General features: G+C 50.3%; 11 protein-coding genes across 11 annotated transcripts; 6 read left to right on the top strand and 5 right to left on the bottom strand.

Annotated features, from left to right (window-relative positions):
- Positions 1 to 115: 115 nt before the first annotated feature.
- Positions 116 to 1,327, top strand: APUU_41101A (PQ-loop repeat-containing protein; the record flags this gene model as incomplete). The annotated part of the gene is made up of 5 exons (XM_041704246.1): positions 116 to 205; positions 278 to 879; positions 951 to 1,000; positions 1,057 to 1,115; positions 1,181 to 1,327. The coding sequence occupies 5 exons, from the start codon at positions 116 to 118 to the stop codon at positions 1,325 to 1,327; spliced, it is 948 nt and encodes a 315-aa protein (XP_041556851.1).
- A 681-nt stretch (positions 1,328 to 2,008) lies between these two features.
- On the bottom strand, positions 2,009 to 2,576 carry rpp1 (ribosomal protein P1; the record flags this gene model as incomplete). The annotated part of the gene is made up of 3 exons (XM_041704245.1): positions 2,009 to 2,055; positions 2,117 to 2,330; positions 2,508 to 2,576. The coding sequence occupies 3 exons, from the start codon at positions 2,574 to 2,576 to the stop codon at positions 2,009 to 2,011; spliced, it is 330 nt and encodes a 109-aa protein (XP_041556850.1).
- A 460-nt stretch (positions 2,577 to 3,036) lies between these two features.
- APUU_41099A (uncharacterized protein) lies at positions 3,037 to 4,787 on the top strand (the record flags this gene model as incomplete). Its single annotated transcript, XM_041704244.1, has 8 exons — positions 3,037 to 3,256; positions 3,329 to 3,410; positions 3,474 to 3,498; positions 3,560 to 3,838; positions 3,898 to 4,064; positions 4,118 to 4,331; positions 4,397 to 4,582; positions 4,638 to 4,787. 8 exons carry the CDS (start codon positions 3,037 to 3,039, stop codon positions 4,785 to 4,787), a joined length of 1,323 nt encoding a protein of 440 aa, XP_041556849.1.
- Positions 4,788 to 5,210: 423 nt separating this feature from the next.
- Positions 5,211 to 8,878, bottom strand: APUU_41098S (nuclear import receptor PSE1; the record flags this gene model as incomplete). The annotated part of the gene is made up of 6 exons (XM_041704243.1): positions 5,211 to 5,418; positions 5,476 to 7,541; positions 7,602 to 8,033; positions 8,091 to 8,266; positions 8,345 to 8,567; positions 8,696 to 8,878. 6 exons carry the CDS (start codon positions 8,876 to 8,878, stop codon positions 5,211 to 5,213), a joined length of 3,288 nt encoding a protein of 1,095 aa, XP_041556848.1.
- A 739-nt stretch (positions 8,879 to 9,617) lies between these two features.
- APUU_41097S (CBS and PB1 domain protein) lies at positions 9,618 to 11,861 on the bottom strand (the record flags this gene model as incomplete). The annotated part of the gene is made up of 4 exons (XM_041704242.1): positions 9,618 to 10,436; positions 10,501 to 10,595; positions 10,654 to 11,527; positions 11,628 to 11,861. 4 exons carry the CDS (start codon positions 11,859 to 11,861, stop codon positions 9,618 to 9,620), a joined length of 2,022 nt encoding a protein of 673 aa, XP_041556847.1.
- An 814-nt stretch (positions 11,862 to 12,675) lies between these two features.
- On the top strand, positions 12,676 to 13,516 carry RPS26 (40S ribosomal protein eS26; the record flags this gene model as incomplete). The annotated part of the gene is made up of 4 exons (XM_041704241.1): positions 12,676 to 12,698; positions 12,919 to 13,046; positions 13,227 to 13,329; positions 13,411 to 13,516. The coding sequence occupies 4 exons, from the start codon at positions 12,676 to 12,678 to the stop codon at positions 13,514 to 13,516; spliced, it is 360 nt and encodes a 119-aa protein (XP_041556846.1).
- A 395-nt stretch (positions 13,517 to 13,911) lies between these two features.
- APUU_41095S (uncharacterized protein) lies at positions 13,912 to 16,585 on the bottom strand (the record flags this gene model as incomplete). The annotated part of the gene is made up of 2 exons (XM_041704239.1): positions 13,912 to 16,331; positions 16,396 to 16,585. The coding sequence occupies 2 exons, from the start codon at positions 16,583 to 16,585 to the stop codon at positions 13,912 to 13,914; spliced, it is 2,610 nt and encodes an 869-aa protein (XP_041556845.1).
- Positions 16,586 to 17,193: 608 nt separating this feature from the next.
- On the top strand, positions 17,194 to 18,018 carry APUU_41094A (uncharacterized protein; the record flags this gene model as incomplete). Its single annotated transcript, XM_041704238.1, has 1 exon — positions 17,194 to 18,018. One exon carries the CDS (start codon positions 17,194 to 17,196, stop codon positions 18,016 to 18,018), a length of 825 nt encoding a protein of 274 aa, XP_041556844.1.
- Positions 18,019 to 18,657: 639 nt separating this feature from the next.
- On the top strand, positions 18,658 to 20,722 carry CCT7 (chaperonin-containing T-complex subunit CCT7; the record flags this gene model as incomplete). Its single annotated transcript, XM_041704237.1, has 6 exons — positions 18,658 to 18,703; positions 18,799 to 18,965; positions 19,032 to 19,368; positions 19,449 to 19,821; positions 19,886 to 20,547; positions 20,616 to 20,722. The coding sequence occupies 6 exons, from the start codon at positions 18,658 to 18,660 to the stop codon at positions 20,720 to 20,722; spliced, it is 1,692 nt and encodes a 563-aa protein (XP_041556843.1).
- Positions 20,723 to 21,708: 986 nt separating this feature from the next.
- Positions 21,709 to 23,353, top strand: MCA1_2 (Ca(2+)-dependent cysteine protease; the record flags this gene model as incomplete). The annotated part of the gene is made up of 5 exons (XM_041704236.1): positions 21,709 to 21,803; positions 21,943 to 22,096; positions 22,158 to 22,224; positions 22,278 to 23,264; positions 23,328 to 23,353. 5 exons carry the CDS (start codon positions 21,709 to 21,711, stop codon positions 23,351 to 23,353), a joined length of 1,329 nt encoding a protein of 442 aa, XP_041556842.1.
- A 392-nt stretch (positions 23,354 to 23,745) lies between these two features.
- Positions 23,746 to 24,957, bottom strand: TSR3 (ribosome biogenesis TSR3 family protein; the record flags this gene model as incomplete). Its single annotated transcript, XM_041704235.1, has 3 exons — positions 23,746 to 24,476; positions 24,525 to 24,661; positions 24,719 to 24,957. The coding sequence occupies 3 exons, from the start codon at positions 24,955 to 24,957 to the stop codon at positions 23,746 to 23,748; spliced, it is 1,107 nt and encodes a 368-aa protein (XP_041556841.1).
- Positions 24,958 to 25,207: the final 250 nt, after the last annotated feature.

The raw sequence follows: 25,207 nt of genomic DNA, 5'->3' as shown, positions 1-25,207 counted from the left end.
TTGAAGTTTCATCTTTCAGCTTTCCACAAATTTTCTGCGCTCCCACTCCTACTTTCGGCTTATGCTTTCGATACCCGTGTAATCCGAGTGCCTACTGACCCTACCACCTCAGATTATGGCAGGGGAATACGTCCCGTTAACCCCGGGAGAAGCCGCATCAGGCCTTCTCGGCTCGATCTCGTTAACATGTTGGATTTTTCTGCTGGTATGTTCATTCTCTGGGAATAACATACTGCCCCTTTTAATTAAAATCAATTCGGTCTCTAACCTCGCATAGGTCCCCCAGCTGATTGAAAACTACCGTAACGGCAACGCAGAAGCCATCTCCCTCCTCTTCCTCTTCGTCTGGTTCGTCGGCGACGTCACAAACCTCGCCGGCAGCGCCTGGGCCGGCCTTGTCCCAGTAATTATCGCAATCGCAGTATACTTTTGTCTCGCGGACGGTGTCCTCATCGGCCAATGCCTCTACTACCGCGCTCGAAATGCGCGCGCTGCGGCGCTGCTCGCTCGGAATTCTTCGTTTGCCACTCCTGAACCCACGACCCCATTGTTAGGACGGAGATTCAGTGATTCGCTCCCTGAGGGTGGTCGCCGGCGGAGAGGCTCGTGCGCGTCCTATACTGCCACGGCTAACGACCAAGGGCAAGGCCCGGATAATACGCTTGCGAAACTGGTCGAGGAGAACAGGTTTGGGAAAGGCGCATTGATGAAGAACATAAGCAGCGTATTGGCTATCTGTGTCATTGGAATGGCAGGATGGACTGTTGCTTGGCAGACTGGCGTATGGAAGCCTGCGCCGCTCGACAGTGGAAATGGAGGCGTCGATATGGCGCCTGGAGCGCAGGTTTTGGGGTATATCAGCGCAGTCTGTTACCTTGGGTATGTTTGTGCTCGCATTATATCCAATGCTTCTGTGCTTTTCTTTTTTATTGTTTACTAACATATTTCAGGGCACGACTTCCCCAGATTTATAAAAACTACTGTGATAAGTCCTGCGAAGGTGAATTATACCCCTGCAGGGAATTGTTTAAGATACACCAGTTAACACCATTATAGGACTGTCGCTCTTGTTTTTCATTTTGTCGCTTTTGGGAAATTTGACTTATGGTGCCGGGGTGAGTTCGCATTTTTTTTTTTTTCTCTTTACAGCTTGTGCTTGTCCGACTAATACAGTATATAGATTCTTTGTCACTCGACCGAGAAGAACTATTTCATTACGAACTTGCCTTGGCTCATTGGCTCCCTGGGTACAATGGTTGAGGATGTCATGATTTTCGCACAGTTCCGCATGTACGCGGTTGTGGATTCAGATGCTGCAGTTGCTTGACCTTGCGATTTTGGGTTATTTGAGCAGATTTACTCATGTTTTCGTTAGGGGCGTGGTGTTCAAAAAAAAGCAATTTGGCTTTGTTCAGTCTGGCCTGGCGTCAGCGGTATGACGAATTTATTATCTTTACTTTATACTTTGCATGAATGTACTACAGAATCGTTTGGGACTACTCGGAGCCACGATGTATCTTACGCGTGGAACCTAAACGATCCCAGAGACCTAATGCAGACGGAAACCTTTTGTTCATGGTCGCATGACAGACATCGCATATGAGCTGGGCACCTAAGCTCCAAAAGAATCAAAAGTAACTGATCAACATATATCAGATAGAGAACCGTAGACGGCCAAATAGACGACGCCTCCGGACTACCATACATGCTGCCTGTCCATTCACCATTGTGTTCCCCACAGCCGAAATCCTAGCGTCATCCGGTCCAGTACCTCTGCCATGACGGAGTCCATCATGCAAATGCAAGCATAGCGCCCAGTCCAAAAGGATGTCCTCGTCCGTAGATTCTTCTTTTTTGCTTTTTCCCTTTTTTGATCTTCGTGGGGATTGCGGTTTATCGGGTACAGAGAGATATAAGAGGATGGAAGAAGCGAGGTCGGAAAGAAGCGAGGTGAGGAAAAGAAAAAGGAAAAATAAACGGGAAGCCGAACGGAGTTGTTGCGAGACGTTTAGTCGAAGAGACCGAAGCCCATGTCCTCGTCGGACTCCTCCTTCTCTGCAGTAATTGGTCAATATTCGAACTGATTCGGGTTTCCGGAGTCTGGGTCGCTGTTTACCTTCTTCCTTCTTCTCCTCAGCAGCGGGAGCAGCGTCACCACCGGCGGCGGCGGCACCACCAGCAGCAGCGGGAGCAGCAGCGCCAGCGGAACCGACGTTGGTCAGGAGGTCCTTGACGTCCTTGCCCTCGAGAGCCTTGGCGAAGATGGAAGTCCAGATGGGCTCAACCTCCTGAACCTTGGCGGCAGTGAGAAGAGTTTGGATCTTGTCGGCCTATAAATCCCAGAACAATCAGCCCTCCGTTTCACGTCCGATATTGCAACCCCCAAATGACCAATTCCACTTTTAAGCTCCTGATTTCATTCCCCTTCGCTTTCGCGACATTTCCAGTCGTCCAAAAATCCCACCATCGTCCTCGGGGCCGAGGGGTATAAACGAGGGAATACATACGGTGATCTCAATGCCTTCATCCGCAAGGATGAGAGAGGCGTAAGAGCAAGCGAGCTCGGCGTTAGACATGGTGGTCGGTGGTTGTCGTTGGACTGGTCGAGAGGGATGGGGGAGAGAAGAGAAAAGGACGGGAAGACCTTTTTTTATCAACGACTGGCTTTGAAGAAGTCGGACGGGAGTCAACGAATAGCCAGACCCAGCGCGGAAATTGTGTGTTTGGCGGCGAGCAAAAAGCCCTCGCTTAGGGCTATCCATTTGGGGCTTAGCTCCGTCCCCATGTCCCGTGACCTTGTGCTCTTCCCGTGACTTCTAAACTAATCCGCATTCGGAAGAGACGACATCATAGGTCACAATAGGTGGGCTGCTGCTCTATAGAGAGTACCGTTTGCTACTGCATCTCTAGAGCATGTGCATGATCGCTGCTTTTCTTTTTTCTCGTTAATTCACGGTCGATCTCTACTATTAATTTGTAACCCCCGATCTACCATCCTCAGTTTCGCTCTCTATATTTCCGACTCCTCCGACCGCGATGGAATCCCCCGCTATCCAGACCCCGCTTGATCCGAAAGAGCAACCGATCCTCGAATCCGTACTTCGAATTCGCGATGCACTTTATCTGCTAAAACAAGACAAATCTTCGTATATAAGGTCCCGTGATGTCCTTCCGCTCTACGACCAAGTGACTGCAGAGGTGGAAAAGCTCAATGCCGTTCGAAACGATCAAAACCGGCGCCTGGCACATAACCGCTGTTAGTAGTAACATAGCTGTGACGGGGGATGGCGTCCACTGTGCTAACAATCTGTCTTTTGGTACTATCCAGTGGACTTTGTCCTAGATGACTGTTTCCAGCTAATCTCGCTTCTCTTCCTGACGGTTGGGAGGAACAATGAAGCTCCCGCAGTGTGAGTGTAACCCCACTCATTAGCATGGGCTGAAGCTAACATAGAACCTCTATCGCTTTATAGATATTCCCTCGCTGCCACAGTACAAGTACGTTCCATTAATCCCTATTCTTCCGCGCCCTTCGAGGAATGGTGCTGACTGTTTGTAGCGGCTTCTAGACCACCTGGAAGAAGCCGGATTTTACAGTGCGAAAGACCTGAGCTCGATCACAACGACACTCACAGACATGCGCGAAACATTAGACCGTGGCAAAGAAGCTCATTCGCCGGCTATGTTGACACTGCTCGAAAGCCGTCTAGAAAAGTGCCAGATCAAGCTACAAAAACTGCAGAAGGAACTATCGAAATTAAGCCCCGAACTTGCTTCAACACACGAAACGCTAGTATCTGTTCTCCGATCAACCTCAGCTGTGAATACTCGCTCAAAGGTTCGATGCGCATCTTTTCTTGACATAAAGCAATATACTGATACTGGTGCCGGATAAAGTTCTCTGCCAAGGAAGTAAGCGGGCTTCGAGACCAACTGAGGAAGATTGAAGATTCAATGAAGGACGGTAATCTTGTGGACTCAAATGGGACGCCCTTTGAAAACCAACAGGATGTGAAACTGTTGCTACACCGGTGTTGGCGCTGGACCGAGATAGTGTTGGAGCGGTTAGTCACCTACATGCTGAAATTACAATCACACGGGGGCTAATTGATAATAGCGAGGGTAAAATCGATGAGCGATTCCAGGAGCAGTACGAGCGATTACTCGATATTCGCAATCAACTAGACCGGCTCTCCGTCACACAAGCGTGGTCCCTCCGCGAGACAGACTTGTTCGTCTACCAGCGCAAGCTTGACCGAATTGATGAGGGAAGAATCAACGGTAACTTCGTCGATGCCGAGGGGAAGTTAGCAGATATTCATGCGCAACGGGTAGGACGCCTCAATTATGGCTATCTGGCTACCTAGTGCTGACCACACAACTTTATATCATATAGACTCTTTTGTATTTGATTCGGAGAAGCTACGCATATATCTACGCACTTCTCATCTCATCGGAACCTGTCTCTGAAGCATTGCTACCGGTTTATAACCAGCTGCAAACATTAAGACGCTGTCTATTCGAAGTCAAAGAGTCTGGTGGCGTATCCAATTCGCGCGAACTATACCCATACAGTATGAAGGTAGGTTATACCTGGCTCCATTGATAAACCTCTAACGCTTGCTAACTTGACGAAGCTTAATTCAATTGACAACATGCGCGTCGATGGCAAATTCTACATCGGCAATGATATCCCAGAAGGCCAAGGGGGAGTGAACGCATTGCTAGCAGAATGCTATGATCTGGTGTGGGAGCTCCGAGCTGCAGTAGCAGAGGACAAAGAGTAGTTGTTTTGCCGCATCTGTGTGGCCGTCTAACTCTTATTTTCCCAGTACCTTTCCGCTCGCTCGTGTTCTCTTCGTATTATTGTATGAATGGCTTGGAATTGGGAGGCTTGCTGTGATCTGATCCGGCTTCTTTTACGGCGTTAAAACTAACCGGGTGCCATAATGACCTGAATCTGTCCGAATTTTTTTTTCTTACCCTGATAATGTTCAAAACTCAAAGTAATGGGCATACATTTAAGGAACAGCCTTTGTGACCGTTACAACATCATTAACTCAGCAAGTGCTCCAGGGATATAATGAGAATAAGTATTTAACACATCATTCATTTGTCTAAACACGCATACGTAACATGTTATTGTAAACGTTCAAAAAGGGAAAGAGGAGTCTCATAGAATAATAGGAAATCATGGCATCAAATAAGATTTACTGGAAGAAGCTGCGGACGGCCGCCTGGTTTTCCGGGCTCACCCCTGCGAGGATCTGCTCAGCATTTAGGCCCGTCGCTTGTGCAAGGTTCTTCGCTGAGGTTGCCACACGGACGGCGGTTTGGCCCTGGAGGGTTTCGGCATCAAGTGCTCGGACAATGTACCCAAATACTCGGTCTGCACTTGACATGACCGCGGGGTTTTGTCTGGTAATGGTTAGCTGAGGTCTTCATATAGCCCAGAGAGTAAAGGGTATAACTTACTGGTCGATCAATTGCGCTAGGAAAGAGTAGGCGTATGGTGCAGCCTCTTCATCAAAGAGGATAGGAAGTGTACCAATCCAGTTGGCAGCCAATTCTGCCGCGTTGGGAACCTTGCTGGAGTTGTAGTGCAGGATCTTGGCAATGCTTGCGGACGCGTTCTCAGTAGCAAAAACATGCTCTTCTGACCGTGCCTGGTTGAACTGCGTTACCTGGAAGAGACTTGGTAGGCAGGCGGCAACAAAATCACTCCATGGCTCTCCGCCTTTCTGTGCAGCAACTCCAACGCCGTAAGCTGCCGCCTGGCGGTTAGCCGCGTTGGTGTCTTGCAGGCCGGCAGCCAATGGCTGGATGATGTGATCCCGGTAGCGCCAGGACTCCGGTCCGCAGAACTCAAGCACATCATCCATAATACAAAGAGCCCATTGTCGCTGCGTAGGGTCCTGACTCGTGATGAACGCATCATAAAATGGCATCAGCTGTTCCCATGCAGGCAGGAAGGATGTGCCCTGGTTCTTGAAGATAGTGTGGAATGCCTTGTTCATATCGCTAAGAAGGTTCTGGTCATCCTCGATCGCGTACTCGTAGTCTGGGTTCTCCTCTTCGCCATCATCCGCATCAGCCCTGTCCTCGGCTCTCGTCTTCACTCGTGCCTGGTAATCCTCCAAGGTTGACTTCGCGGACTGAATGAACGCCTGCAGGTGCTGAGGGCCCAAAGAGTTCCTGCCAACAACCTCAACAGATTCGTAAAAGCATTGATACATCTCCGCAAGTGTGTCAACCGTCGGCTCCGCACTCAGGACCTCGACGATCTTCTCCGCAACCTTAACCCACATTCCCGCGAAACCAGCGGACTGGACTCCGTGGGCCTTCTTGTACGAATTGAGGAGCTGTGGGATCAACTTCGCCGACGAGACTCGCACGGGGTCGTGGAAGAAGAACGCCAATCCAGGGACCGCAATCTTCTCCATCGTCTCCAACACATATGGTTCGAAAGCAGCCTCCAAGATCTGCGCGTAAATGGTGATGAGCTCGATGGCGGTATTCTTGTCTTCCAATGCGCTTGTCTTGATACCAATAATCTTGCCCTTGAGCGGCACAAGCTCCCAGCCTTCATCCTGCTCCACTTGATCGATCTGGTCCTCATCGTCGAGGAGCTGAATATCGGCCTTTGCAGCAGCAACTGCCAAAAGCGGGGGCATAACTCCGGGAAGATAAGGAACAAAGTCTTGACCAAGGACACGGCACATCCGACCCCAGCAGTGAAGCAGGTATTGCGATTGAGGATCATCGGCATCGACTATGCCCTGTTGGATGTTGCCTAGTAGCTGCACCAAGTCTAGCGCGTCTTGTCCCATCTTATTCTTTCCAACAGCAAGGGCAATAAGAGTAGCACATTCCATGGCCTTCGCACGCAACAAGCGGTATTCCTTGGATTGCTCCTGTTTCAATACGTTAAACAGCAATGGCATGAGGGTTTCGTAAAATTGTTCAAAGGCGTTCTCAGCAGAGTCAGCGATGGTGGCGATAGTGGACAGGGCCTGCTCTTGCACATAGCGCTTGGGGCTGCGGAGAAGCTGCAACAAGTGCTGCAGTAGATTTGCAAGGTAGGGCTCGAGAACGTTGCGCTCAGCCTCCTCACAAAAGTTGACCAACGCGGCAGCAGCGTGAGCTTGGACACGAGGTTCGGCGCTATTGAGAACCGGAATGATGTTGGTAAGCACAGCTTCGTGGTACTTCTCCTGCATTGTGCCCGCAAAATCGGTGCTCATCTGGCCCAAGGCATTGCAACCAGCATAGCGAACACGTGGGTGAGGATCCTGCAAAGCAGGGACAACAATGCGGAGGACTTGATCCAGCTCGCCAACCATCAAGTCACGACAACCCTCGGAAATGGCAGAGATGGCCATGAGGGCCGCATGCCGGTCACGCCAGGCCGCCGATGACATCAATTTCGGAATCCATTCGAAAGTAACTGGCAGAACAACTTGGCCTCCAAGTTTATTGGCAAGTCGATCCATGCATTGTTCACCAGCAACGTGATTCAGATCACTTTCTTCCAGATCCAGCTATGAAACATCAGCATACAAACAGGTAATAGAAGGAGTATAGGGAAGAGTGCCACATACATCCTCGGAGGCATTCCACTCGGACGCATCATCGTCATCCTCACCGATATCGGTCATCAAGCTCAAACACTGGGTCACCATCTGTGATGTGAAATCTGGGTCCTTCTTGCACGTCGCGGGGGCGTAGTCCGCAAATGTGGCCATCAACTCCAACGCATTCTGCCTGACTTGATCACTAAGCTCCTTGTTCGCGACAACGCTAACGCTAAACTTCACCAAATTGTTAAACAACCCCTTGAACATCTTGGGGCTAATTTCTGCCAGCTCGATCAAAGCCAAGAATGCAGATGAGAGCTCGTCGCTCTCAGAAGACTCCTTCAACGGAGGCAGAACGTTGAGCATGTCGGGCATGAGTCCAAAGAACTTTGGCTGCGATTTCTTGGGGAGAGAGCGGAAGAAGGAAGCGAACGCCTCCATGGCTGCGATGCGCACCTAACAATACAAGTTAATGTTACTATTCTCAGGCACTCAAAGTCCGGTAATACATACCGAAACAACATCGTCCTTGAAACCTTTGCCGAAGACGCCTATGACAGCATCCTCGTGGGGCTTCTCAATGACACTAGGCGTGGTCGAGAAAATGCGAAAAGAGGCCTCCCGAAGACCCGCATCGGGGGATTGGCTGGCTTGGAACAGGATACCTAGCAATTCCGGCCATTGGTCTCCTAAAAAAGAAAAGAAACGCCACTCGTCAGACCAGATATATCAACCACGACGGATCGCAACCTCAAGCTCGTGCATACCATTTTCGGTGTATTGTCTGGCAATCTCGGCCACCGCGTCACCAATCTTCCTTCGGACGTCATTTGCGGTTTCGGTGGTGAGACAAGTGACGAGCTTCTGCCGAATAACCAGCTTCTGCTCGCGGGCAAGGGTTGAAAAAAGTTCTTTCGCCTCGTTGGTAACGGGGTCCTTTCGTGTTTTGGTCGCGATTCTTCGGAATAAAACAGCGGAGAATGAACGTGTCTATGCGGAAAGAAATCAGTAAGAATGAGGCTATGCTATTCGCTTGGTGGCATTTGCTGGTAGTAGTAACTGCAAGTGCCGCCAAAACCCCTCGTATCAACCCCTCCATTTTGGTGTTGAGTACTTACAACTGTATCTTCGGCACCTTCAAGCTGTTCCGCCAGGCCCATCAACAGGACATCTGGGCGGTTTTGAATCCAGTCATTGCCCAGCTGCTCTTCGGCCTGTGCACGGACTGTGTTGTCCGCAGTGCTCAGTCCGCGGAGCAACTGAGAGAGGGCGGAGTGGACTTCGGGAGGCAGCAGTGACATCTCGTCCGCTCAACCTCAGCTGCCAAACCAAGACAAAGAAAAAAAGGTCAGGACGCGTTCCCACAGGGAAGTCAGAACGCGGGCCGAGGAATTTAAACCCAAGTGGTCAAGAGGAGCGGGTTGGTAGTCTGGTTGAGGAGGATATTTTTTTCCAGAAAGGAAATTGTTTTGGTGGGGGAGGCGGTGGGAGGTGAATGTACGGAGTGTAGTCCAGTTAATTAGTTCTTTAGTACGTATTCACTAAGGTGAGGGGACGATCGTGTCGAGAAAGGATATACTCCAACTACTAATGGACCCCAAGATACAAAGTAGAAGGATATATGATGCGCACAACAAGAAAGAATTGGAACAACGAACATGAAAGAAGCTGGCTCTCAAACCACTGAGAATAAAATGTGCTGACTGAGGCAGAAACGTCTCGCGGTTCTTCAAGGAAACGCGCTAGTCCGTATCCGGTATCATTTGGCTTATATCAGTTCCTGAGGCATCCGTATTACTCATCAGTTTACCACTAGCTTTTGATTTCGAAAGAATTATAATATATCTACCTAATATATCGCTACTAATCCATACAATTACCCAAGCTACAGTAGCCAGAGGACACTGCCAAAACTAGATCACAAAGTAGCGGAGATGGGACAAAATGGACATACAAACGCGCTATTGGGGTGTACAAGAAATGATTAACAAATGATAGATGCACAATTCTAACTTTGTGAAGAAGAATCCAAAATGCCAATTACCGCGAGGTAGCGCGGCTCAGAACGAAGACTCCGGCAATGACAGCGGCCAGGGTCACAATTGCCCCAGGGAGCAGCAGGTCATTGGGAACGCCAGCAATTACTTGCTCTTCCGGACCATGGGCGGGGTACGGTTGGTGCGTTCGCGGTTTGGGAGCAGACAGTTCTTCGGAAGACTGATCGTCGGAGATGGGAGGGGTTTTGACCTCAGCAGATTTGACGGTAGCAGGCTCAGGAGCAGGGATAACGGGAGGTTGAGCAGGATCATGAACGAATAGATCTACCTTGTCTCGACGAGCCTGGCGAGCAATGGTCACAGCATCGGCAAGATCCTGATCAGTAGTGATAGAAACAGTATCCCCTTCGTTATCCACGTAACTCAAAGCGTAGCCAGTGTTGCTGAGTGTACCATCCTCACAGCTAGCCGCACCGCCAACGGCTTCAACCTCGGGACCAAGCTTTGCAGTAACATGACCAACCAATTCGGCGATTCCAGAAGCGGGGAGGATGTTGACTCTGTGTACACGGCCACTGGGAGCCTTGAACTTGAAGGGGAAAGGCACGAGCTCGCCTCCGTGGTGGAATTCGGAGTGCTCGTCACCACCATTATGAGACGCGGACTCGTTCGGGAGCACGCTGTCTCGTGCGTCGAAGCTAGCTTTCGGTGACTCGGGATTGATCATTGACCGGTGCGGGGTATGTGGTTGTTGGCTTTGCGTTTGGCTTCCAGAGACCATGGAATCGGACTCGTGGTCCATTGACAACCAGAACTTGTTCCATGCCGGGCCCTCGTCATCTTGAGTTGACATAGAATTGATCTACAAGACACGTTAGAAGGCATTGTTCTCGTCTAGCCTCACAGCGAATGTTCTGTTTACGTACCTGCTCTAAGGTGGCATATGTAAGTTTCAGTACATCCACCATTCCCACGATCTCGCCGCCCTCATTCATCACAGGCAGGTTCAAGTAATGTCCATCTACATGCAATTGATTAGTGACGAGATTTTGCCAGCTAGACAGGGAGGTAATACTGACCATGCATCTTTCTAAGCGCAGCCTGAATACTCATGTCACTGGGAGCAAAGTCGGGATGGGGCGTCATAACGCGGACAACACTACATGTTGCGGGGTCGAGACCCGGGGCAATCACACGAAGAACAATATCTTTGCTGGTAAAGATACCTGTGATGGATCCTTGATCTTGCACAAGCAAGGCAGTAGTATGGTGTTCCTTCATCAACGCCGCAGCCTCTTTGACGGTAGTTCGGACGGAAACTGTCGTAGGAGGCATGCCATCCAAGACGGTTTCAAGCGTGGGACCGGACATCTTCGATCGAAGGGCCTCGACATATTGAATGATCTGCTGAGGCTGGCTAGAGCCGAGTTCCGACTGAACACCTTCCAGAGCATCGTATAGCTTCCGGGACGAACTGTAGGCGCGTTCCAATTTCTCCATGGCGTCGTAAAAGCACTTGGTAATATCGAGAACACCAGAGATATCCTGATTTTCGTCCATAACAGGCAAATGCCGGAATCCCTTTCGAACCATCAGATCGAGCGCATCAGTCGCACTTGTATCCGTCCTCGCACACAATGGGTTCTTCGTCATGATCTCGGAAACAGTGATTTCTCGAGCCTTAAGTCCAAGTCCCACCACCCGAAAAGCGAGATCCTTAGCAGTAAAAATTCCAGCAATCCGATCATCATCGTCAGTCACTAGAACACAATCCTCTCTCTTCGCCGCCATCAATTGCGCGGCCTCCGAAATAGTGGTGGAGGGTTTGATCTGGAGAGCCGAACTCGGCTTAAGAGCAAGGACGGTGCCGGGAGGAGCTTTACGGCCGCGGTGCGCTCTTGCTGGATTGTGCCTCTTCTTGTTGAGGTCCGCCTCCAGCTTCCTTCGGATAGCCTGATGCACACATAGTGATTAGAACTGAATATTTTTGGCCACCCTTCCACGCTACCCATTAATTCCTTCCGGTGGGGGGTTTGAGGGAGAGTTTCCATACCTCATCTCGCTTCGACTGATTCTGCCTCTGCCGGCTGCTTGCTGCACTCATCGTGGAGCTACCGATGTCACTGCCCGGGGTATTAGGGGCCTGAGAAGAAGTAATCGTTGACGAAGACTCGTGTCGGGGACGCGGGATATGAGATGCCGCCGAATCACCTCCGAAATCAGGTAACCTGCCTCGTCCGACAGTCCGATGGCTCGTGGTTCCCCGAAATGTTGGAGTTGACGACATGTCCAAGACCTGAATGAACGGACAAGAATTCAGGGATACAGGGACAAAGGGATGAAGAACGACGGGCGGAGTACGTAGAAGATTTTTGAAGATTGATCGACTGAAACGCGAACAAAAAGAGGAAAACGCAGAGGAAGGAACAGGCGGGATGAGACACAAGAGATGCTGCGAGCCAACGAGAAAGATACGGGCAGACCGCAAGACAGGGGGGGAGGTTCCAGTGGTGGAGGCCTTCGCCGAGATCGACTATTTGTTGTCGCTGGTTAGCCCGGCTTTGATTTCGATAGAAATCGGAGTCTTCTTCGCAGAACCGATCTCACGCGACCGGTCTATATATACACTACTTGTGGACACACCTAGTCTATTATCTTATTCTTTATACTCATGGCCAATACCAGGTGATGTTTAGCTGTTGTGCTAATGATTCTGTGTGGCCTGACCTCCGGTTCAGGTAAACAAAATGCCCAGTATTGGCTGACCGAGCAATCCGTTGGCACGGCGGACGCTAGTCTCCCTTGGGAAACGCGATCGGCACGTGTCCACTCGTTTGGATCTATCTATGCCTGAGGCAGGGACAGGAACAATCTTTTATATTTGCCTAAGGCATTCACTCTGTCTCGTGACCCAGACTCGCTTAAGGGTATAGGGCTTCCGACACACACTGACATATCCTCATCCCGAGAGAGTCGAGCGTCCGGAGACTGGAGCCTTTACGACAACCAACCCCGACACCCAAGTACGCACCAACCTCTCCTTTCAACCCCTACCTTTTGACTTTACATTCTCTAACCCCAAATTAGAGAAATCCGTCAAAATGGTCAAGAAGAGGGCGAACAAGTAAGACCGCAACCCTTCCATACCCAGCACAATTTGGACTCTATATCGACTTCCCGGATTGAATGTGACGCCGATGGACAACCGCCATACACTCGCTCTGGAAAGACTTTTAAAACGCCGTGTCACAACGATTGGGAACGAGAGAAAAGAGACCAAACCTCCTACAATTTGAACCGAATCAATCAACATCAAGAGGATCATGAACTAACATTTTTTACAGCGGCCGCAACAAGAACGGCCGCGGCCACGTCAACCCCGTGCGCTGCTCCAACTGCGCTCGCTGCGTCCCCAAGGACAAGGCCATCAAGAGATTCACCATCCGCAACATGGTTGAGTCCGCTGCCATCCGTACGTTCACACCACCGAATACACCTCCGACCCGTCGCGCACTGTTACACCGAAAGAGAGGGACTACGTGATTGAGGCCCCCTAGGTTATGGGATGGGTTCTTTTTATAACAATGCGCACGGGTTGGAAGTGTCAAATATACAATTGGGTTTGAGACTGACTCGGACATTCGCTTTCCAGGTGATATCTCTGATGCCTCCGTCTTCACCGACTACGCCGTCCCCAAGATGTACCTCAAGCTGCAGTACTGCGTCTCCTGCGCTATCCACGGCAAGATCGTTCGGTACGACTTCCACCCTGGTTCACGTCGAATTCGTGTGTTGGAACCAACAACCTGAACCTAATACTAATCGCTTTGTTATAGTGTCCGCTCCCGGGAAGGTCGTCGCAACCGTGCCCCTCCCCCTCGCATCCGGTACAACAAGGACGGCAAGAAGCTGAACCCCCCTCAGGCCGCTAAGGCTATGTAAGGAAGGTCACAGGAAAAAATGGAATTAGTTTAAACGGCATGAAATGTTGCTTGTCCTTTTTTTTGTGAACAGATTCTCTTACTCGGTTCAAATGGAATGAATGGGTTTTACTCCCGGGGTTGAAATGACATAATGGTCTCGGAGTATAAGGCTTCATAAAACAATACCAAAAATGAAGATAAGATTATGATACTTCAGTCCACGCGTGTTGGGAAAGTATCGCTAGTTCTATGTACAACGATTCAACAAATAGTGAGAGGTACACGCGTTCGTAGAACCCGAGCTTTGGGACAACACCGAAGTCATCATATGTGCAGTCTATGGGTGTGAAATAATTGTACATAGACGTTATGCAGTTATCACTGTCAAATGTCGCCCCAGCCAACTCGCTAGTCTCAGGGATACAAGTACCCTTTCTCAAAATAATTTCCATACATATCCACCATCCCACTCCGCCCCTTTGGAGTTGCGTTCCGGACAATCTTGATCTCCCCTTTCCAATGTCCTTCGACATGATGGGCAATGGAAAAACGAGAGCCTAGAACAGGGCTTGATGCCCTGGCACTCGGAGACGGGGATAACCCTCTAGCCGAACCTGTCGAACGATAAGACTGGGGTGATAATGTCTCAATCGTGTTTCTCCGCTGAGATGCTTGTCGTATAGTCTGCTCATATTCCAGTTTTTTTCTTCGTCGAAAAGCAGCCAGCTCGGACGTAAGGTCAACTATTGGTGCCGGTGCCGGGGTAAAGGAAGGATTACTGGTACTCGACCCTGCTTTGGTCTTTCCTTCTTGCAAAGATAACTTCCCAGACAATGAGCCTGCCAGATCTGATATGGCATTTCGAGAGGAACCGAGTTCGTCCGGTGTAAGTGTGCCATTCTCGTTCAGCGGAGGCATGGGGGAATATCTGCCTTGGTCATAACTCGGTACCCCACATTCAGGTTCCCCAAAGAAGCTAAAGTCATCTGATGCTGCGGACCATAAGCGCTCTAAATCCCAATCTCCAGTGGTTGACTTCTGATGTCCAATTTGAGCGCTAACGGATTTCCAGGCGGACGGATTGAAATTATTTGGTGAATAAGTGACTGGTGTGATCTCGAGAACCAATTGGCGTAAACCGAAGAGAGACCTCGCTCGCTCCTGTTCAGCCTTGGCCCTGTCTTGTCCGGGTGGCAGTGAGTAATCCGATCCTGCTTGTAGGGTTGCCAGCAATGCTTCATTTGAGCATGCAGTTATGAACTGCATCAACGACTCCAAGATCGGTGAATCCGCAGGCACATGGGAAGGAACGTCTGTGAGCACCAAAACTTCTAGGTGGGGGACTTGGAAAGGGTGAAGATAATCAACATAGCTTTGCCTGCCATGCCGTCGGGGCTGGGCCTTGGGTCGCTTAGCAAGTAACTCTTGAATCTTTCGGCCCCGTGGATCCTCCATAGAAATCGGAGAACTACACAACCGGATGGGCGAGCTTGAGAGAGTACTGAATTCAACGCTCGCCGAATTCGACCCGTCAGTTTCGTTCGGTCCATACAACACCTCGGGTGCAATCGCTGAACGTCGTCTTTCGTCTATTTGGAGGCCGGAGTCTTCTTCGAACTGTCGAAAGCTTGCAACTCCATGTTCCCGTGGTGTAGTCGGCGATTCAGGGAGTGGGGAGCTTCCAGGAAGCTCAAATACAGGAGTCGTGTCCGCGGGTAGTTCATATATCTCCGCAGTAGAAGAGTCCAGCTCATTAAAGCCTGCTGTTCCATCGCCTGCCGATAGCTCTGGCAGAAGATCTTCGGCCGGTGGCGACTTTCCGTGTGGTGCGATAGAAGTGCAGATAGGGTGATGTGCTCGGAGATAGGTCAAGTTGTCCTTTGCAACCGTGCCCAAAATTGGTATCAGCTTCTCTGAACCGGGGTAAACCCGTTGTCCTGCGCTAATTAGACTTTCATTGAGGTGCTTTTCTGTGTCGACCGTCCCTATATCAAGTACGTGGAGTCGACCAGTTGTTAGAAGGCCTGCTACACCATCAACAGTGAATTGGTTGTCAGCGAGGTAAAGGTGCGTGATACCCGCATTCGGTAAGTCTTCAACCCAGGAGCGGCCTGTAAGTGGACTGGTTAATGCCCTTCGAAATTTCTCATCCACCACTGGTGAGCGGAGAAGTTTGGACCTGGGAATATCCTGGGAGAAGGGATTGGTCGAACTTGATACAGACAAGCCACGAGTCTGTGAGGCGCGTGTATACGCAGCATGACCGGATGGCAAGAAGCAGGCATGGAGTAATGGCTGAAGAGCCAAGTCCGTGAGCTTATTGCCCCGCAGGTCGAGCAGTCGAACTCTGTGGCCAATCGCATTAGCCAAGTACGCTGCATCAATATCCTTCAACCCAATGCCTCGTAGCTTGAGCACTTGGAGATGTTCGAGTTGAGATAGTGTAGACAGCACCGTCTGGTCTTTTGCAGCTGTTGTATACGACAGGTCGAGATAGATTAACCCCGGAAAGCGCAACAGTGTTTCCGCTAGGCCCAGGGACGTTGTATTCGGCTCGCGCTGGGCGATGAGAAGACGTACATGGTAGGTTCGCGACGACAGACTGCTTGATCCAGCACCTCTAAGCGCCACCATGGCATTGTGGTCAAAGAATGGCAGCTGCGATACTATCAGGGACTGTAGACGAGGTAGATATTCAAAGATATCCCTTAGCCACTCAGGACGTGGGCCACCATATATCTCAGAGAGCGCCGGTGGCATATGAATAGTGTGAGTGAGCATCCGTACTTCAAGACGGGCATACTTGAGGGTCCGTCTGAACCTCGTCAGAGCAACTGTTGTTTCGGGACCACATTAGTATACTAATAATATCTACTAAATAGTTGGAGTAGCAATTACCGTAGACCTCGTCATTTTCAGTTCCAAAGTGGGACGCTGGGTTTCCCCATAGAAACGGCATAAACGCGGTGTGCCATTTTGAGCAGACCAAAGTGGCCGCGCAGAGGTCACTTGAGGGTATATACGGGGCAATTATAGACAGAGCGTCTCTGGTCGTTGCCGATTCATACGACGGTGGCACAATCTCCATCACACCGTCGTTGTAGGATATGTAGTTTTTAAGACACAAACACAACACGGAAGAACATAGCTAGCATTGTTTTCTGCTCTTCCCGGGATACAAGGAGGTCGGCGAGCGATAATGGATAAACTGACGAGAGATGATGACACGGCGTTAGGGGCCAAGATCATGTTTATAACAAACAGTGCCTAAATGACGGGGCCAACATCGATGGGCACCGCCACTCCTCGTGATGGGGGCCGGGGCACCTCATGGGCGCACCTTCCACTAGCCTATGACAAAGTCCGATTTTGAGATGATGCACAGACAACGCGCTCCTTGCAAGCAGCACTTTTGATCGATCAACCGATGGCTTGAGAGATCATCGAAACCATCGAAAATTATAAAGATCGTCTCCCTGAGGAAGGATGTGGACAGGACAATACGGCGACCAGCCCGCAATGAAGATAATATACAGGTATCATTACAGCCCAATTACGAGTACAGGAGGCTTGTATGACGTCATGCTCAGCGCTTAGAGAAGCGACTAAAAGGAGCTGCCCTGCAGTCGATGGGGGGAAAACAAACCTCAATAAACACCTTCGACTGATTCTGCCCCTATTGAAAACATCAGCAAAATGGACTCCTGGCATCGCAATGTTCGTCTATTGCATCAAATTGACGAGTTTCTCGACGTTGATTCCGCCCAACCGCATTATGTCGCCGACTTCATTGCCCTTATAAATGCGGTTTGCGAGGGTCTCTACCAGGTTGACGAGGACATCCAAATCCCCGACTCGCAAATCAACCTTCATTTTCTCACAAAGTTGAAGTCGCTTCCTGAGTGGAGAGAATGGGCGATGGCTATGCTGCGAGATAGTCGAATCAATGCTTCCAATCTGACCGATTGCATGTCTTTTCGGGAGCTCGCGGATCTGGCGCTTAAGCAGGAACGATTACTCCTCCAAGAGCGTCAGATTAAGCGGAGAAGCGGCTCGAATGGAAAGGAGTATAACACCCAGTCAGGGGAGCCAGCGACACCTCGAGCGCTCACGCAGAACGATATCAACACCTTCGTCGTTCAAGAGATGCGCAATCAGCGAGCATCACGGCGCCTCAGTCAAGTGACCAGTCACAGCGCTCGTGGACACACTAAACGCCCCAGTCAGGAGGAGATCAATGAATATGTCATCCGGCAGATGCGTCGAGAGCAAGAGCAGACGGCAAGAGTACGCAGCTACAGCCAGCCAGCGAAACATAGTCGGAATCAACCACATTCAAAACCGGCAACAGCGCGCTGTAACTTCTGCGGCGATACGTATCACCCATCGACCAATTGCTGGCGCCGGTGGCGAGTGGCTGCCGAGGCACTTCAGGGCAATGCTACTCCCAAGTTCGTTGAATCTCGTAGCGGGCTACCTACTCAACCACAGATTCATGTCTCTGGATTTACGCCTTTCTAGCCGGTTTAGGAGGCCTGCATGAATATGGTTAGATTTACTTTTATTTGCTTTTATCTTTTGTGCATTATTATTTCCGTGCGAGTCTATAGCGAGGTGTTCGGGACCATGAGCATTCCCTGGATTTTTTTGGGACTTTTTTTTCGGTCACATATGTCAATAGTAACTAGATATAAATCTAGATTTCATCATAGTTTGAATAACAGATCAAAATGAATAACATCCTACACTCTACAGTCCAGTAATGTAATGAATGAGAAATATATATCGACAAAGGTTAGGGATAGCTTAAAAACGACCAAGAATATTATGCAGAAGTCGTGTCTCCACGCCCTTTGCGAGCAGCATTATATATCCCCGATTGTAAGATTATATTTTAACAACCTCCTACTCATGGCACCTAGAATAACGTACTATTGGTACCTGAGTAGTTCTACATGTTCAAGTAGGGTTGCGGGGCGCGGGCGTGATTGGTCACCGCCTCAGTGCTGGAGGTGGATGAAATGAGAAGCTCGGGGAAATTTTGGTCGAGAGCATTCGGATCGCTTTGCATCAACCCCGTCTTCTGCTGGCCCCTTATTTTGTTTTTGCACCACTGTTATTTTCTCTTTACCTGTTTCTCTTCACGATAAATAAAATACCATGGCCTTCGCCGGCCAAACCCCCACTATTGTTGTCCTTAGAGAGGGTGGGTTCCGCCCGCATTTCTAACCCCTCCTCGCCTTTGTGTGCTGGGCTCGTTGACCATTGCTGACCCGTGACTTTTTTGTTGTTATCATCTAGGCACCGATGCCTCTCAGGGAAAGGGCCAGATCCTCTCTAACATCAATGCCTGCGTTGCGGTTCAGTCCACAGTGAAAAGCACGCTTGGCCCGTACGGAGGAGACCTGTTACTTGTTGATACCAATGGAAGACAGACGATCACAAACGATGGTGCAACAGTGATGAAGGTTAGATTATCTGGATTGTAAGATATGGGATGAGTCTTACTGACCAGTTGTTCCTCCACAATTTAGCTGTTGGATATCGTGCACCCGGCCGCTAGAATCCTTACCGATATTGCTCGTTCCCAAGATGCCGAAGTTGGAGATGGAACAACATCAGTCGTCGTTCTGGCGGGTGAGATCTTAAGAGAAGTTCGGGAGCTGGTTGAGCAGGGCGTCAGCTCACAAACCATCATCAAGGGTCTACGAACTTCGAGTGCGATGGCCGTCAACAAAGTCAAGGAGATTGCGGTGGACATGATTGATTCTGCCGGAAGTGAAGAAAAGAAGGTGGTAACCCTCCGGAGGTTGGCTGCAACCGCTATGAACAGCAAGCTCATCAAGCGGAACTCGGACTTCTTCACCAAGAGTAAGTGTTTATCCCCCCTTGATAAACGGACCCAAGCGCTGTGGAAATATTGGGCATTGGCTAACTCGTATGGCTATTAGTGGTCGTGGATGCGGTCCTGTCGCTCGACCAAGATGACTTGAACGAGAAATTGATCGGTGTTAAGAAGGTTACTGGTGGTGGTCTCCAGGACTCTCTCTTTGTCAACGGTGTGGCATTCAAGAAGACCTTTTCCTACGCTGGTTTCGAACAACAGCCCAAATCCTTCAGGGACCCCAAGATTGTGTGTCTGAATGTGGAGTTGGAACTTAAGAGCGAAAAGGATAACGCCGAGGTCCGTGTTGAGCAAGTGTCTGAGTACCAGGCTATCGTCGACGCAGAGTGGCAGATTATCTACAACAAGCTTGAGGCCATCTACAAATCAGGCGCCAAGGTTGTTCTCAGCAAACTTCCCATTGGTGATCTGGCTACACAGTATGCATCTCCTTGTAACATTTAGCTTACGTTCTGTGCTCTAACCTTTGACTTCTCTCTCTAGATACTTTGCGGACCGCGACGTCTTCTGTGCCGGTCGTGTTGCGTCAGATGATATGGACCGTGTGTGCCAGGCGACTGGAGCGGCCGTTCAGTCGACGTGCACTGATATTCAAGATCGCCACCTGGGTACTTGCGGCTCGTTTGAGGAGCGCCAGATTGGTGGGGAGCGTTTCAATCTGTTCTCCGAGTGCCCTAAGGCTAAGACATGTACACTCGTGCTGCGCGGTGGAGCTGAGCAGTTCATTGCCGAGGTTGAGCGGAGTTTGCACGATGCCATCATGATCGTTAAGCGTGCATTGCGTAACACGACCATTGTTGCCGGTGGTGGAGCCTGCGAACTAGAGCTATCCGGCTACCTCCACCGGTATGCCGACCGAAATGTTCCTTACAAGCAGCAGGCGGTTGTCAAGGCGTTCGCCAAGGCATTGGAGGTTATTCCCCGACAGCTGTGCGACAACGCAGGCTTTGACGCCACGGATATTCTAAACCGCCTGCGGGTGGAACATTACAAGGGCAACACCTGGGCTGGTGTCGATTTTGACCATGAGGGCGTCCGTGACAACATGGTCGCGTTTGTGTGGGAGCCTAGCTTGGTTAAGGTCAACGCCATTCAAGCGGCCGTGGAGGCTGCTTGCCTGATTTTGAGTGTTGACGAGACCATCAGTAAGTTTTACCTAATGCACCCCTGTGCGCTTCTGTTCCTGGAACACTGGCTGACATCTCCATCACAGAAAACGAGGAATCTGCTCAAGCCCAGGGCCCGTCGCGTGGCCTGCCGCCTGGTGCTGCACAACGGGCTCTTGGTGGAGGCCGTGGCCGTGGTATGCCGAGACGATAGATTTCATGGCAGTGATGACACAACGGAGTGGATCGAAATGGATTGGACCGCCGCCCGTGGAAAAAGAGATGAAAATAGTCAATACTTAGAATTGCACGTCGCTGCATCTTACCCTCAATCTCATCAATTAATTTTCGGTATTATTGACTCTGCCGGTGGCGGCTTGACCAAGCCACACGGCATGGAAGAGGACGAGACAAAATCAAAGACGGACCTCCATTTGATAATAATAGCCCGTAGAAAGTGCTAGCTTGATGCATGAGTACCTCTGATCGACGCGCTTGACCTGGACAATTGTGATTGATCAACGCTGCATGCAGTCGCTCATCATGGATCGATGGGTCTGCTTCGGGGGGAACCGACTCCAACACCACTCACCGTCGGCGTTAGGTAGAGGCACTTGCAGTTGCAGGTTTTTCTATACCGTAAAGCTCACCGTGCTCGTGGTTTCAAGCTCAAGGCTCTGTTTGTGTGATGTCACATGATCCAGACGGCCGGATCTCGGGGCTCATCCGTGCACACATAAGGCTGAACTTTGAAGGAGAACCGGAGCAAGACCTCAGCAATGCAGGCGAAAAACAGGAACTATAATAATACCCCCATATTCAACCCGAATTCCGTGACCTCCGAGGCTCGAATAACGCGATCCGTGCAGATGATTGGCCCAGCCCTTCATTTGCCGAAGCACACTAGTGAAGCCCAGCTGGCTTAGGATATCGGGGAGGCCGGTGTTGGCAGTGCAGCAGACACACAGATTGCTCGATCAGGACAAGGGTCCGTACGTGTAACGTAAGGCCCCGTATCGGCTGAACCCAATCGCGGGTGCTTTCCCCACCCGATCTTTCAGGCTGCATCTTTTCTCGCCCGCTGGCTTGCTCCCTCTCCATCATCTCTGCATCGACGGCCCAGCCTGAGCCCTGGCCCTCCCATTTGTCTAATTTTGGCTTCGTCTTGTTTTTCCGGCCTGCCCGTCTGACTATCTGACCATGTCCTACTACCCTCCTTACTCCGGTGCGCCCGGCTACCCCCCGCCGCAGCACCAGTATCCTCCTCAAAACTACAATTCCCCGCCCCCATATCAGTAAGACCAGTCAACTTCTCCCTTCTTTCCTCTGTTGCCTATTTCCCTCGCCCTTCCAAGACTTTGTCCCTAGTTCACTTCTCTCTCGGCTGTATACGCGGTGTAATACTAATCTGAGGTTTTATTCCACTTTGATTAGACAAATGCATCACCATCAACAATCATCGTACGGCGGCGGCGGCGGCGGCGGCTATCCGGGCCAGGCCTACCGTCAGCAACATCCTCCTCCTAGCAACCCTTACCAATACGGCCATCACTCGCCCCAACCGTATCCTTCCCATAATGGCTACAATGTACGTTGCAGATCAGAGGTGATCGTCCCTTGAGCTGTCCGTTGCTGACTTCGTCATGTAGGGTCCTCCGGCCGGTTATCCACACTCATCTGCTCCTCCAAATGGCGGCCAGATGTACCAAGGCCAAAGTGCGTGAGATCGCGATAGTTTTTGTTTCTATAACATGCTGACATTGCTTCAGACCCGTCTTATCAAAGACACTATCCATCCTCCCACGGTGGCCCATCCGCTCCGCCTTCCCAACCCCAAGCCTTCGGCCATGGCGCGCCCCAAGGATACAGCTTCCAGTACTCTCGTTGCACAGGAAAAAGAAAGGCCCTTATGATTGGTATCAACTATTTCGGCCAGAAGGGACAGCTGCGTGGGTGTATCAACGATGTGAAGAACATGTCAACATACCTTAACCAGAACTTTGGCTATGCCCGCGAAGACATGGTACTCCTGACTGATGACCAACAAAACCCGATGAGCCAACCAACGAAGGCGAATATCCTGCGTGCGATGCACTGGCTGGTCAAAGACGCGCGGCCGAACGATTCCCTCTTCTTCCATTACTCTGGACACGGTGGACAGACGCCTGACTTGGACGGCGACGAGGATGACGGATATGACGAAGTGATCTACCCTGTGGACTTCCGTGTGGCGGGACACGTAGTCGATGATGAGATGCATCGGATCATGGTGAAGCCTTTGGCGCCAGGCGTGCGACTCACAGCGATTTTTGACTCGTGTCATTCAGGCTCTGCCCTGGATCTGCCGTACATCTACTCCACACAGGGTATCCTCAAGGAGCCCAACCTCGCAAAGGAAGCCGGCCAAGGCCTACTAGGGGTCATTTCGTCGTATGCGCGTGGCGACATGGGAAGTATGATGTCCACAGCCGTCGGATTTATCAAGAAGGCAGCCAAGGGCGATGAAGCCTATGAGCGAACCAAGCAGACCAGGACCAGTCCCGCAGATGTCATCATGTGGTCTGGAAGCAAAGATTCTCAGACCAGCTCCGACGCCCAGATCGCCGGTCAGGCCACCGGTGCGATGTCTTGGGCCTTCATTGCCGCCATGCGCAAGAACCCGCAGCAAAGCTATGTGCAACTGCTGAACAGCATCCGAGATGAGCTGGAGTCGAAATACTCACAGAAACCGCAGCTGAGTGCGAGTCACCCATTGGGTACGTATACTCTTCCTGGATAATATGTCTTTGTACGAGGGCTTTTCTGACGGATTTAATTAGATGTGAACCTACTATATGTAATGTAATGTGACTTGATGATTGGATAATCGGGATTCTGGGGGTTTCATGGAGGAAAAGGGTTTGTATCTGCGCGTTTCGAATGGTTCTGAAAACACGTTCTGTCCTCTTTTGATTCTATGCACAGTACTCTTTTTTGTTTGCCTAAAATATCCCCCCTTCTTTTTTGCGTGCTGTTCTTTCTGTCTTTATGGGCGCGATGTTTATGGCTGGGGGATTTGGTAGTATTATTTGCAAAAGACTGCTGCTTGTAAATGTCATGCATACAACTTATGTTCATCCTACTAGTGATGTATTATACGTATGTACATCAGTAACAAATAGTTCATGTTATATATATTCATACATTCATTATAAAATGGTAGCATAACTTTTGGTTGCTTATTCCAATGTCAAAGAACTATCCCCTCTTCGGCGCATTGACCACGGTCCTCGAAAATGAGGCACTAAACGTGTCTTTCGCCTGGTTCCTCCCTGCAGCTATTATACCTGTTCGGTCGGTGACAGGCGTAGCATTTATGATGTTGTCAAAGGCATCATCCTCACTATCACTCGAGCCAGACTCGGCATCTGAGTCTCCCAATGGCCGAGCATCTGAACGTTCGATCTTTTCTGGCTGCGCTTTATCGGAGACGGATGGATTCTGGAAGGATTTTGAGTTGAGGATTTTCGCGCGAATGGCGGCCATTTGGGCTTCGTCTTCAGAGTCGTCAGATATGGCATATGGGTCTTTTTCTTCTTCCTCTTCTTCGCCGTCTCCCTCTCCTCCCTCATTATCGCTATCCTCGTCATTGTCGTCGTCCGAATCTGGCAGTGTTTTTCGATTCGTATTCCCGATTGTCCACATGTCGTCTGCACCTCCTTCCCTGCTCTCTTCATATTCTCTCTCTATCTTTGCCAGCCATTCCTCCTCTGTCCGTTTAACGTCCTCCTCCGTCTCGCACGCCGCATACCGTTTCAAGAGTTGGGAGTTGATTTCGAGAAAGGCCTCGCCGTATCGAAAGTGTTTCAGTACCTCTTGAGCCCAGTCTTCGTGTCCGCAGATATAGAAGCAAGCGGCAAGGGCTTCGACGCAGTTTAATCGCCATGGCTTTCCGTAGTTAACTGTGTTGGCTGCTATGAGGTAGGGCACTAGTTCCAGTTAGCTACCGCTGAATTCAACGGCTGGGAGAGACATACAGAGTCGTTCGCATTTCCCGCCGATTCGTGCCCAGGGTACTTCTTGGACCCTCACCCACGAACACTCTACCACAGCAGCACCGTATTGCTCTAGAAGTTCTCTATCGGCGGGGGAAACGACTTTTTTCGCATTGGGACTTTAATTTGGGTAAGTTGGTGAGCGTCAATACGTTATTCTTTTTTTGGAGACATACGATACAACCACACCCTGGAACTTCTGTCCTATCGCTAGCTCTCGCATCAAGCCAAAGTGCATCAGCCTCTTTCCCGAGCATCTCTTCGGATCGCAATGGCCGAGATCCCAGCAGGCAGCTTTGAATGGAGGTCTCGAAGACGAATCGTTTCCTTCGCGATCGCGGGGTACTGGGCGTGGGCGGGGGTTGGAGAATTTCTTTCCTCCGCGGGAGAAGTTGTCTTTCTTGTGGCGGACCATGATTACGATAAATATTTTTTTAAAAAATGAATGAGAGAATCAATTCAAGATAGACGTGACTGGAGAGATACGAAAGAAATCTCGAGCGACGCAAGAAGTTGAGAGCCAAAGAAACGCTTGAGCCAAACACGTGGAATTAGAGCTAAACGCCGCCAGACACTCCGGCCGGCGACCCATCATCGGTCCTCGCCAACTCCACCACTCCTCCCTGTCTAATATACGCTCATCGTCTCAGCTCCCCAGAGCTACC

This window comes from Aspergillus puulaauensis, chromosome 4 (assembly GCF_016861865.1).
Source record: "Aspergillus puulaauensis MK2 DNA, chromosome 4, nearly complete sequence".
Lineage (NCBI taxonomy): Eukaryota > Fungi > Ascomycota > Eurotiomycetes > Eurotiales > Aspergillaceae > Aspergillus > Aspergillus puulaauensis.
This window is presented reverse-complemented; position numbering and strand designations above follow the sequence as displayed.